Consider the following 13,085-nt stretch of genomic DNA (forward strand, 5'->3'; position numbering starts at 1 on the left):
ACCATAATAATGGATTTGTCAGTCTCTGTAAGGGACAGACCCTTTCCATGACAAAAAAATGAATTTCCTGAATTGATTTGACATTTGAAGTGTGTGTGTGTGTGTGTGTGTGTGTGTCTGCAAGGAGACCTTAATGTATTAACAAAAAGTAAGTGGAGGAGGGAGTAAGATCAAAATTTTAAGAGCCAGAATGAGGTGTAACAAGATTCTTTCTGCCAAGATCTAGTGTATACACACACACACACACACAGACACACACACACACACATACATACACAAACGCATAAATACAACACACAAACTGAGAGAGACACCCAGTCACTGGCCAGGAAACGCACATATGATTGAAGAGAATGGAATGTTCTGTCTGCAGTCCAAAGCTCAGGGCAGCTGGAACCCAATGTGTGTGTGTGTGTGTGTGTGTGTGTGTGCCTGTGTATGTGTGTGTGTGTGTGTGTGTGCGTGCGTAGGGTCATAGTATAAATAACTGTCCTCTCTCGGCGGTGTTAGTACAGACCTGCCAGGCTGTTTATTTATAAACCATGTTGGACGTGTCAAAGACTTGCATGTTGTCTACGCCTCAGACTCCTTCGCTACACCTCCAGTGATGTCGTCTACTTATTTTTTTTTTTTTTTAACCAATTTATGGTTCACTTGTTCAGTCAAATACAACAAACCAAACTTCCTGATAGACAGTTGCTATCGTGATTCGTGCAGGTGTTGGACCAATGAAAGATGAAAATGTGAAAAACATGAAAAAAAGAAAAAGGTCTGCACACTGAAGCTCCCATAAGTGCAATTTATTAGTCACATTTGAAGCTCAAAACAAAATTTGTGGATGTGCTAATATGTTTTTCACATTTGCATCAAATTATTTTTTAAAATTACCTTAAGCTCATCGAATTTATATAATTTACAATAGTTACAGTTGTCAAAAATATGGCTTGGCAATGACTATTTAGCATGTTTAAATAATAGCGTTTGTGGCTGCATGTGTTTGTCTTTTCTCCTTTAAAAAAAAGCAATGCACTCCTTTGTCTGCTTGCCATGTTTGCTGTTTAACACTTTTTCATCTGTTGCTCATCTGGCAGAGCGCTATACCTGTTTGTACAAAGTCAATCGTGTTTGCATTCTCTGAAGAAGGAACACTTCAGGGCTAGACAAGCATTGTTTCAGCTCATGGCTCAATGTCAGTTGTTGGTCTTAAATGGTAACTAATGTTGCGCAAGTTGTCCGCTTGACCCAGCGGCCGTCACTGTTGACATTAAACTCAGATTATGCCGGTTTACATAATGGCTGATAACGTGTGGTTATGTTTGACCAGAACACTCATACACACACACACACACACACACACATGCACACACACACACGCACGCGCACACACTCACACACAGGTGTAGGTTTTCATGCCCAATGGGGACATTACACTTGCAGAAACCAAACCATAACTTGCCTAACCTTTACCATAACCTTAACCTAAACCTAATCTAACCTTAAACCAAGTCTTCACTCTAAAAGTTATTCATTTCCCCATGGGGACTTGCATTTTGTCCCCATAAGGCAGATGAGTCCCCACGTGTAGCTGTGCAAACAGAGTTTTGTCCCCATGAGATCATAAAAACACGTATACACACACACACACACACACACACACACTGTGTCAGTGGGTGGTTAAATACACAAGAGGTGTGAGGCTCAGGTCACAGAATTGGTCCAATCACAGCAGTGGTAGCAGGGTCGAGGGGGCGGGACTAACATGTATGAGTGGATAGCTTTAACCTCAAAGCTCTTTGACCTTTGACACAGTGTCGTCTCCATGACGCTGTAACCCTGTGAACCAACACCTTTATGCCTTCATGTAGCCCAGTACATGAAAAGCTGTGTGTGTGTGTGTGTGCGTGTGTGTGTGAGGTTTGAGGATTTTTTGTGTGTGTGTTTTTCTCTGTATTTTCTTGCAGCTGAAGGCAGGGAAGGTGGCGTCTTGTTTCTCTCACAGAGTACAGGAACCTGGCAGTGTGGAACTGACCCAGTTCATACATCTGAGTTCAGATATGCACTGTAGCTGGGTGATGAAATACACTTGCAATACCATGCAGACCCTCCCTTTTCTGTACTGCCTGGCTACGCAAACCAGTTTCACTGCACCAATCACCACTGCTGGAGCTATGACAACTACAGCCAATTAGAAAGCCCTCTCAGAATCATCCAGACCAATCAGTGGAGCCTGCTTTCTGAGTAACCTCACGAGTCTCCGGTATGAATTTATATACATTTTCAACATTTGTAGAAAGAAATCCATCTTATTTCCACACAGTAGGCTTAAATTCCTCTTTAAAAGGCCTCATTAAAGTCAGTGTGCACACACCTTCTACATTCAGAATTACATCAGTGAAAATATCTGAGTTCCCACCTACGCACCTTCAAAAATCAGAATAATGAGAGAAAGGAGAGAGAGATTCCTAGCGTGGTTGCTGACAGTGATTAATTGTTCCCACATGTTGCTGACGGACAAAAAGGCCTCTGTTTTCCTGAGCTCTGGCTGCAGCTGGTGCGCACACACACACACACACACACACACACACACACACGCACACAGCTGGGCCTGTCTCACGAAGCAAGTTCAGCTTTGTCAGGCTATCTTTGAGTTAGTCTGCCTCAAAAATGTCGCATTGTTAAACAAGGATAACCGGTCTGATGAGCAGTTGACTCTGTTGACCCAGACTTTTGCATACCAGCTTTCCAGTTAAGGTGGGGTTTATAGTGTTGTAATGTCAGAATGACCAAAGAAACCAGTAAGATTCAGGCAATAATAAAACAACAACTAAACAATAGATAACACAAGCATTGCAGTGTGCTTCAAGCTTTCTTTAAGCTGCGGAGTGGATTCCAAGAGGAAAACTGCAGATTTTAAAAAAGATTCTCAAATATTTGGTTTACAAAAACAACACATTTTACTTAAGATTAAACACTACAGTCAAATAGCTACAAGATATTTGTTGCAAGTTATTTTAAATCATAAGACTCGGATAACCTGAGGATCAGTATCACCCTTGTGCCTGCACACTAAATATGAAGCAACAGCTAGCAACAAGTTAGCTTAGCTTAGCGCAAAAACTGGACGCTGCATGAAACAAAATCCACCTCACAGGACACACTATTTGATACATTATAACTCAAATGTTTTATTGTGTAAAACAATATTTCTGTGGCCAAGCCCAGTGACTTATGAGTCTTGCTGTTACCATGAAGCTGCCAGGCAAACTTCAAGTAAAAGATAGAAATAAAATGCCAACGTCCAATCTAAAGTTAAATACTTGCCTTATCTTTGTGAGGCACAGCCCGGTGTGTTAATTTAGATCTCTGAGATAAAAGTTCAATTCAAAGAAAATGAGGAGGAGGAGGACAATACAGAACAGAAATATTTGGTGAAATATTGAATCAAGAGAGAAAAAGAAGTCCAAAAAATCCCTAAAGTGTGTAGTGTATGTATGCATGTGTGTTTTTTAGCCCTTGTGTCTGCATAGCAGGAGTTATGAATCAGAGCTGCTCTCTCAGTGAGCTGTTTTTATTAATGGACTTTGGGAATACCCCAGAGGAGCTGTACAGTACAGTTTCCCACTCACACAGGGATGTGCCATGCACACACACACACACACACACACAGAGAGAGAGAGAGAAACCCACAAAGTGCATACATCCTGCGAATAACAGCCGGCAGTCTTCAAGGGTCACATTTTGAACTAAAAGCACAAAGAATAAATTAAATAGAGCAGAGGATTCCAAGAAAGAGCTGTAATGCCGTATTGATTTCAGCTAATTGTCTGTTTCAGTTATGAAGGGGAGATTAGATGTAGGGGAGGAGACAGGTTAATGATGGATTTTAAATTTAAGCTGCAGGACTTGAGATTTATGTTGCAGAAAAGAACTCCTCAGTGTGTATTATGAAGCCCTTCTTAATATTTTGTACACACAGCATCTTTGAAGATTGTTTTTTTTCCACACCTGAGGTCATTTCCCCTCTGAGGTCAGTAATTTCTAGTTTTAGAATGAAGGCTGTTACCAAACTCAGGTGTTATTCAAGTGTAGATTAATGAACTCTGGGTGGAGGACAAATGATACGATTGGTTATGTCATTAAATACAGTAAGAGTCATGGCAACCAGAAATGAGATGTTGCGGTCTGCAGGAGAGACTGAATGTCTACATTAAAATATCCAGACACAAATAGTTAAAAGGTCAGTCCACTAAAATCATAAACCAACATGCTTTCCACTTACAGAACCACAAGTCTATCAGCAGTGCAGATATTTTAGGCTTTGTTTGCCAAGAGACGTCTGCTCCTTGCCAATACAACTGAATTGGGTGAAATGTATAGAAAATACATTTTGGGAATTATGCCAAAATATATAAAACATGGATAAGATATGTAACAGCGATAACAATGCTTGGTTTGTGAGGAAAAGTATGTGGGAGGAGCTACTACTTTTATGCACTACACACACACACATGCACACACACACACACACACACATCACACATAATACTGATACATAGCAGGCACATTTTCTTTCATCTTGCAATCATCATCTTCTCACCCAGTTTCTCACCGTCACTCGCACATTTTCACTCAGCACCCATTTCTTTTTTTCCTTTTTTTTGCGTTTCATCACCGTCCGTGCTTCGGGTGCAGATGTCTCGTATTCTTTTATTGCTGCTCCATCACGCCAAGTTAGAAATATCTCACATGACATTTGAAGGATACCAGCAGTGGCAGAGAAAAGGGAAACATTAAACAAGTGGCTTTGTGTGGAGGAGGGTGTGGGGAAGTGCAGGGATAAAGGTGATGTGGGATGAGGCGAGGGAGAAGGATTGATGAAGTGTCAGGTGCTGGCAGGTAAATGTTTACAGCAGCAAGAGAAGGAAACTCATATTCCAGTCATTCTGCTCTCATTCATCCCTCCAAAAGTTCTTTTTTTTTTCCTTTACAAAATCTATCTTCTGCCATTACTTACATCTCCCTTCAAGCTGGAAACATTTACCTAGTGTGTGTGTGTGTGTGTGTGTGTAAAATGTTCTGTAATAAAGCATTACGTCATGCCTCAAGAGATGCCGGCAGAGGATAAACACTGGTCTCTCTGGTATCTCTTCTCATCTTACCTCATTTCGCTGAATGCGCACGCACGCTTCGGAAACGTTGATTCACATACACACACCATTCATGATTAAATTCAACTTTTTTATGGATTTGCTAATGCACAGCAGTGTTCAGAAAAAGCATACAGTCCTGTAGAAACTGTATTTGCATGTACAACTGCAAAACACTCAAGAGATTGCAATTGCAAAACTGGACAGATCCATGTCACTAGCACAAACGCTCATGCGCAAAATGCACACACTCGCAGAGGGTCATAGGTTCAGTTTGACTCCCGAGATTCAACTTTCCTACTCTGCCAGCGTAGCAGTCAGAACAGTAACTGAAGCCTGTTCTTTCTCCTCTCTGATTGAAAGGAGTAGGAAAAAAATCATCCAGACCAAGGAAAACAATACTGTTATTCCCACAAAAGCTTGAAAACTTTGGCCCTCGTCATTTGGAACCCAGAAGCCTTCTGTGTTTCAGCGAGTAAAAATATACATAGGAGGAAAACAGAGAGGAGGAAAAAAATGCGTGCATGTTGTGGATGGCGGTCGGGTTGTTTATATGGGAGGATATAGCATAGACCCAGAGTCTCAGGCCTCAGGGCCCATAAGAGCTATGTGTTTGTGAAACAACAGAAACTGTGGAAGAAGAAAGAGAGTGTGGAAAGAGAGGGAGACAGAAGCAAAATAATGAATTCAACAAGGACTGCAGTAGCTTGTGACGCTCAACGGGAGTGGAGAAGAAGTGTAATAAGTCAGAAAGGTCAAAGCCATATATACCAATTATCCAGGATAGAATAGTTTCCTGAAAATTTATAAATAAAAATGGAATATGTTTCCTGGCCTTTGTGTCTTTACTTGTGGTTGAAATATAACCAAACTTTGTGACATCAGTCTAAAATCCCTGTTGGTGCATTAGTGATTCCATCTGATCTTGCACTCAATACTTCCTTTTTTTCTGACAATAACCGCTCTTCCTCAGGATTATCAGTTGGACCAAAGTATGTGTGCTCAGAGAAGGTAGACCCACCTGTTAAAAACATAAGTAGATTCAGAATGAGAAGTTTATATGTATTTGTATAGGGGAAATTGGCTTTTTAGAAATCAAATCAAAACTCGACAAATTCAAGAGTTTATAGCCATGATCTGTGACGTACTGAGACAGAGCTGTGCTTTGAGGTAAATGCTACCTTCGGCGTGCTAGTGTGCAGCAGGTGTGATGCTAACATGCTAATGTTTAGCAGATGTCACCAGCTGGTAGAGCTAGAAGGAGAAGTCTGGAAATCATGAAGTCAGTAGGTTCATCCTCTGGGAACAATAAAAGTCTGTACAAAATGTCAAGGAAAATGTCGATTTATGTTCAGTTATCTCAGTCTGGACCACCTTGCTATTTCTAGAGTCATTCCACTAGTGAGGCTAAAAACGTCTATCACCGCTACAACATCAGAAAGAATCTCAAAATGTATATGTAAACAAAATCAGCCACGAGGCAACAAGTTATTCAACAGGGCTATAGCATTTTGTGAGTTTAATGTGTACATGCATCTCCGTGTTGTGAATGAAACTCGTCATCATTACAAGGGGCTGTCATGTGCGACAGTTCCCAACAATGGGCCTTTGGTGCTAGTACAAGGAAGGAGCTCAGAGTTGATCAATATACACCAGCCAAAGCTCACACACAGGCATGCACAAACACACATGATCTGACACTGAATGCACTCCTTAAGCAACACAGGGGCTCTTTGTGTGTGTCATTCATAATCGAGGAGACGCTTGATTACAGACCACTGTCTCTCTTTACTCTTTCATACCCACAACACAAAAGCTACAGTGAGAACAATGCAGACATCAGCACTAAGTGCTGCTACACATCAGGGTCTTTTTGTCTATATTTAGTGGATGAACAATTGAAATAGCAGGATTTTGCTGTGTTTGTGTGTCTAGGCAGCAACAGCAACTGTTTACGTTGCTGCACAATTGGTCCTAGTGGGTGGTTTATGGATCAGTGTTGTTGGACTTAATGAGAGGTATTCATTGAATGTTGTATTGGTAAAAGGAAACAAAGAATACAACAAATCAATATTGATGACAGTCATTGTTTGGGTAACTGTTTCAAAAGGATTTTACATACATCATTCAACAGTCTCGTCCTTTTCTCTCCTTTGTGTTACAGAACTCCATCCGGCACAACCTTTCACTCCACAGCCGCTTCATCCGCGTCCAGAATGAGGGAACAGGGAAGAGTTCCTGGTGGATGATCAATCCAGAGGGGGGGAAGGGTGGAAAGGCTCCTCGCCGCCGTGCAGTCTCCATGGACAACAGCAACAAGTACACAAAGTCCGCCCGTGGCCGTGCAGCCAAGAAGAAGGCCGCCTTGCAGGCCGCAGCTGCTGCGGCTGGCGAGGGTGGCGGGGACAGTCCTTCGGGTCTTTCCAAATGGCCTGGAAGCCCAACATCACGCAGCAGCGAGGAGCTGGACACCTGGACAGACTTCCGCTCCCGCACTAATTCCAACGCCAGCACAGTGAGTGGTCGTCTCTCTCCCATTCTGGCCAACCCTGAGCTAGACGAGGTGCCTGATGACGAGCCCCCTCTCTCACCTATGCTCTACTCCAGCCCTGGCAGAGCACTGTCTCCCGGCAATGCCACGACCAACGGGAAGTCTGTGCCGACTGAACTGCCCCGTCTGGCAGACCTGGCAGGTACAATGAACCTGAATGACGGACTCACAGATGAGCTGATGGATGAGTTGCTGGATAACATCAACCTGTTGCCAACCGTTACAGGACAGGCTACAAATGGTTCCTCAGGGTTTAATTTTGGGTCCAAACCCAATGGGATAGGCTCACCTTCGAGCTCCTCTCCCTCCTCCAACTCCTCTTCTAACAGTGGAGTTAATGGCTACAGTAACTCCATCTTTGGACCCCACACGACGGGCTCCTCTCTGCGTCCGTCCCCCATGCAAACCATCCAGGAGAACAAGCAGACCTCCTTCTCCAGCAGCCTGTCTCGCTTTGGCAGTCAGACACTACAAGACCTGCTCAACTCAGACAGCCACAGCCACAGTGATGTCATGATGACGCAATCTGACCCACTGATGTCACAGGCCAGTGCTGCTGCTGTTATTTCCCAGAACTCTCGCCGTGGCCTCATACTTCGTAATGATCCCGTGATGACATTTGGGACCACTGGAGGACTTCAGGACAGCCAAGCAGAGATGCTGCAAAGTAACAACCACAACCAGAGCTCCCTGAGGTTAAATGGAGGCCTGAACTTAGCCAATGAGGCTAACACTCTGGTTAATGCCAAGCAGCAGCTCTTGCTCTCACCCTCCGGAGGAAATGGTTCCTCTTCCATGCAGATCGACACCTCGATCTTCCTGAATGGAACTGTTAGCAGCAGTGGAGGGATCTGCCAAGACCGTTTCCCCACAGATCTGGACCTGGACATGTTCAACAGCACCCTGGAGTGTGACATGGACTCCATCATCAGGAACGAGCTGATGGACGCAGATGGCCTGGACTTTAACTTTGACTCTCTGGCCAACATGAACGGAGTTGGCAACTTCACGAACACCAAGCAGACCTCTCAGAGCTGGGTACCCGGCTGAGAGGGTCAGGCCACAGCAGAGTAGAGCAGGTGTGTATGTTTGAGCATTGTGTGCACAGGCATATATCATGTGGCGCGCAAAGGTGAGCATATTTAGATGTAGGAGTTGCACTGATTCAGCTTTTTCTTCTGAAATTCTGACCCTGACAGCTAAACTCAGGGTACAGCTGATGCCAGGTACAGGTGCATTCCTAGTAGGAATGTTAGACTACAGAACAGGAAAGATTTTTACAAATACAGTACAGATACTCAGAGGTAATCATCTCGTCCTTTATCTCTCCAGGTCTGAAATGTTTAGTGCAAGAGAAGACCAGACACACAACATCCTTTCTGCCAAACCTGCCATCAGCACAACATAAAATACAAACCCTGTGTTTACAGACGAAGACTTCCTCTCAAGAGCTTTACCTTCGCTCCCACACTGGTGAATCACGTACCATCCGACAGACTCTAGAGATGCTGCACATCGGTCCTCAAAGCCTCCTGTGAATCGACAACGTGAAAAGAAAACTATGTTAAACTCACAAATCTTAGAATTATGCAATTTTCCTTTGTCACCCAGTCTGTTGATATCAAAGAGACACTGCTTATCAGAAGGGGTTTCAGGTGGAATACAAGGACTAAATATCAAGCAAAGACTGAAGGAGTGCACAGTGCAGTTGTTCCCGTTGAAGACAAAAGAAACAGAAGTGTAAAGTGAAAAAATCAAAAAGTGAAGTGGTGTAAATCTGATCCAGTGGTTTCCTGGTATGTGTTATGTTGAAAAATATTTTTCCCTCTGTTCTTGCTTAGTGATTTTAAATGTTCAGTGTTTGTTTTTTGACTTTCTGTTATATCATGATTGTTTCTGCATCATACCTGTCTGTATAAAAAGACTTTATTGTATTGACGAAATGAAAAGGTGGAAATAGGAGTGTCTTACTCGCTGAGTGGTCACGCATACAGTACATGCAAACACACAAACAGACAAATTATCTCTTTGCCCCATTATGCAAAACTTCAAGACCCTTATGGCTTGACTCCACCAGCTGCATCGCGGTTCTGATGGAGTCAAATATGTCCATTGTCAACAATGCTTGTGATTCCATCAGACATGCCACAGTATGTGTCAGAAGCATCTCTCTGCTCTGCTTCACTTAAAATACACAGCAAATCTATTTTTGACAGAAGCTGCTCAGAGCAGATCTAGCTGGGCAGACACAAGACGCAACATTGTAGAGAATCTGGCCATTTTTCAAAATAAAAAGCCCCGTGGAGTCTACTGATCATATATGATATCAGAACAGACAAAAAAAAAAACGTAATCCTGTAACTATGTAGCATGCACGGTGACTTACCCATTGCAGAAGCACAAAAATTAAGGAAAAAAAAATGACCAAATCAACAAAACCTGAGCAACTCCAAAAAATGACACATGCAAAACACTCTGTGGGGTATGATAGATTTCTCATCTGCCAGTTTTGTTCTTATAAATTGCTTGAATTACATAAAATGCCGCATAATGAGGGTTTTATTACAATTAGATTAATATTACAAAAAATATTTGTTATCTTTTTTGTATATGTATCTGTAAAAATCTGAAAAAAAAAGACTAGAGGAAGAAATATTCTGTCATGGATATTTGTACAGTGCAGGGCGGTAAAAGTAGCAAGAGAGAAGATCTCATAATATGTCTTTTCAAGGATTTCCAAACGTCTGGTGAGTTCTGTTGAGGTTCTTTATCACTGCATATGATGTAGCCAAAATGAATACCTGTGTCCTAGGGTTGTGAACATTTCCACACCATAACAGGTGCTATGTAAACAGTGTTGAATTCTGCCCTGAGAGCCGTGCATTTTGTGCATTCATTTTGACCTGCAGAAGCCCAAAGCTGCAGCCACTTGTAGCACGGCGAGGGTTTTAGGCTCATTCCTCTAGAAGCCATTTGTTTCTCGAGTAAAACAATAAGCTATCTCTGTATATTGCCAAATTACTTGAAACGAACAGTAGGATATGCTGGCAGCCAAATCACAGCATGCGCACGCACACACACACACACGCACACACACGCACACACACGCACATAAAGACACATACATACAGACACATGCATACACTTACATTTCACAAATAGAAAGAAAAAAATAATACCAGGGATCTGTGTTAAGCTCTGCTGTTTTCTTGTCATGAGCTTGTGGGGCTTTTTATGCATATATAGAATCACTCAGGGGGGAAAAGGGAGGCTTCCCGTTTAAGTAACATCAAGTCACATTCTAATGGTATTTTAACGTTTCTTGATAATAAAAACAGTAATGCTTTGTGTTTGTGAACTTGTAACCTGTGAACATTTGGCCCTCAAGTTGAAGAGCAGGAAGGAAGATAAGCATCAGGATTAAGACTTCACGCGGTCTGTTATTTTTGGTCTTGCTTTTTTTGTTTGTTTGTTTGTTTGTTTTTTCCCTCTTGTTGGACTCATTAGATGCATACACACATGCCCTCATGGACATGCTTGGTGCTCCTGCAGGTGATTTCCTGTATCTCCTGAGTACATGTTAATGTGTGTGTGTGTGTATCTGTGGAATTTATTTCCATTGAATTAATCTCACAAGGATGTGTAAACCCCTCACTACCCCTCAAGGTGCATACAGCACAGCCAACTGTATGCATGTATGTATTTATGCATCATGAATTGTGTGAAATGCATATATACTCGCTGTATGTCCTTATATACTCATGTAGTACTTGACCCTTGGATTTCGTGATACCTCTGAAGGTAAAGTTGAAGAAATAATGAACAACGTTGCACGCTGGGAAGGAGGGAATACTGTTACCAGCGATTTTTATTGTTGAACCAGATTTTTTTTTAAATGGTGGAAAGCACCATTGTTGTAGCATCTGGTGACCCTGGTATCCCTTCTCTGTGTATGGATGTGTATGCCCGGCTGTGTATAATAGTGTACAGATGTGTGTATATCACTTTGAGGCCAGGGCGGAGGAGAGTGTGTGCATGGTTGGCTAGAATGATCTACTGTGCTATCTGAGGTTTCGTGCATGACTTAGCTGTACCCACCTCAACCCTTCCAATGGTGCCGTCCTGCGACAGAAATTGTAATACAGAGAAGAAACCTTGTGTGTTAAGCACGCAAACACACAATTTCTATTTTTGAAATCAGGGCTCACCGTACAACACTTGTATCATCCTCCCATATTAATGGGTTTATTATTACAAGTGCGTGTACTTGGACACAGACACAGGGAAAGCCTCCTTAATGGATGTTCCTCCGCTTCACACTCGTTTTATTCCACGTGGAGTACAGTAGGTTTGCGTCCCGGTGCTCTCAGTCAAAGCATCATCTGACAACGAGCTGGAATTTCCTACACCATCTAAAATTTCCGAAGCATTATCACATGTCTTTTGGTAGGGGGGGATGGGGGTCCTGAGCTATCACCTAAATTGCTAAGCATTTGAATTTATCTACACTGACTCTACTGAACAGTAGGAGCACTTCACTCCTCCTGTGGAGAAGACTGACAAGGTGAAGCTTGTAGTCCTCGCTATTCAAAGAGGAGATACTGATTCTCGATAAACCGCAAATCTCAGTCACAGGAAGGTGTTCCTTAAATTTTGTACATTCAGTGTAAAATGTTTTTGGCTATTCAGGGAAATGGCTTAGAAGTAGTCATAGCGGAACAGGCCTTCCACACAACCACTCAGCGCTACTGCTTCATTCAGGCACAGATTATCTGTTCTTGTGTTTGACACACACACACACACCTGCAGCACAACATGTGAACATTTAAAGCTAAGAGAAGCAAAAAAAAAAGTAGGAGAGACATACCACTAGATACCTTAATCACCTCTTGGACATTTCCTTTTCATTATCTTCTCTCGAACCTTTTCCATCCTTGTTTAGAGGCCCAGGCCAGTTCTCCTACATACGCCCTCTGAGCTTTGCCCTTTGAACTTTGCCCTTTATTAATCTTGCTTCTTCTCGACTTGATGTTAGTGGGTATTTTTCCTGTGTATTCCATTTTGAATTGTAATCTAGTTTGTATAAGAAATGGTGCGCATGTAAATAAAGCTTGATGAGGCTCCACACCCTTTCTGTCTCCTTGTCTTAGCTCATTTTATTGCAATAAAAATATGAAAGTATTACAAGTACATCAATTTCACGAGTGCTCTGGAAGCACAGGGCTGCCGTTAACAGCTCACATTGCCACGAGTGGGATTTCCAGCCCAGCGAGGAAAATGTTAGAGCTCTTGCTCGCATTACATGTGATGTTAATTCACAAGTTAACTTGCCAACTGTTTTCCCAAACAGTGTGTGTCTGAGTGCCTGCGCATGAACAAATTTAACC

General features: G+C 42.5%; 1 protein-coding gene across 1 annotated transcript in view; it reads left to right on the forward strand.

The window, feature by feature from the left end:
• Window positions 1-12,828, forward strand: part of foxo3b (forkhead box O3b) — a 42,620-nt gene extending 29,792 nt beyond the window's left edge. Inside the window, exons 4-5 of the mRNA XM_046372327.1 lie at window positions 7,312-8,777; window positions 9,031-12,828. Coding sequence (XP_046228283.1) covers window positions 7,312-8,748 — 1,437 coding nt within the window. The 3' untranslated portion in view covers window positions 8,749-8,777; window positions 9,031-12,828. The remainder of the gene's footprint in view (window positions 1-7,311; window positions 8,778-9,030) is intronic.
• The last annotated feature ends 257 nt before the right edge of the window (window positions 12,829-13,085 follow it).

Source organism: Scatophagus argus, chromosome 19, assembly GCF_020382885.2.
Source record: "Scatophagus argus isolate fScaArg1 chromosome 19, fScaArg1.pri, whole genome shotgun sequence".
Lineage (NCBI taxonomy): Eukaryota > Metazoa > Chordata > Actinopteri > Scatophagidae > Scatophagus > Scatophagus argus.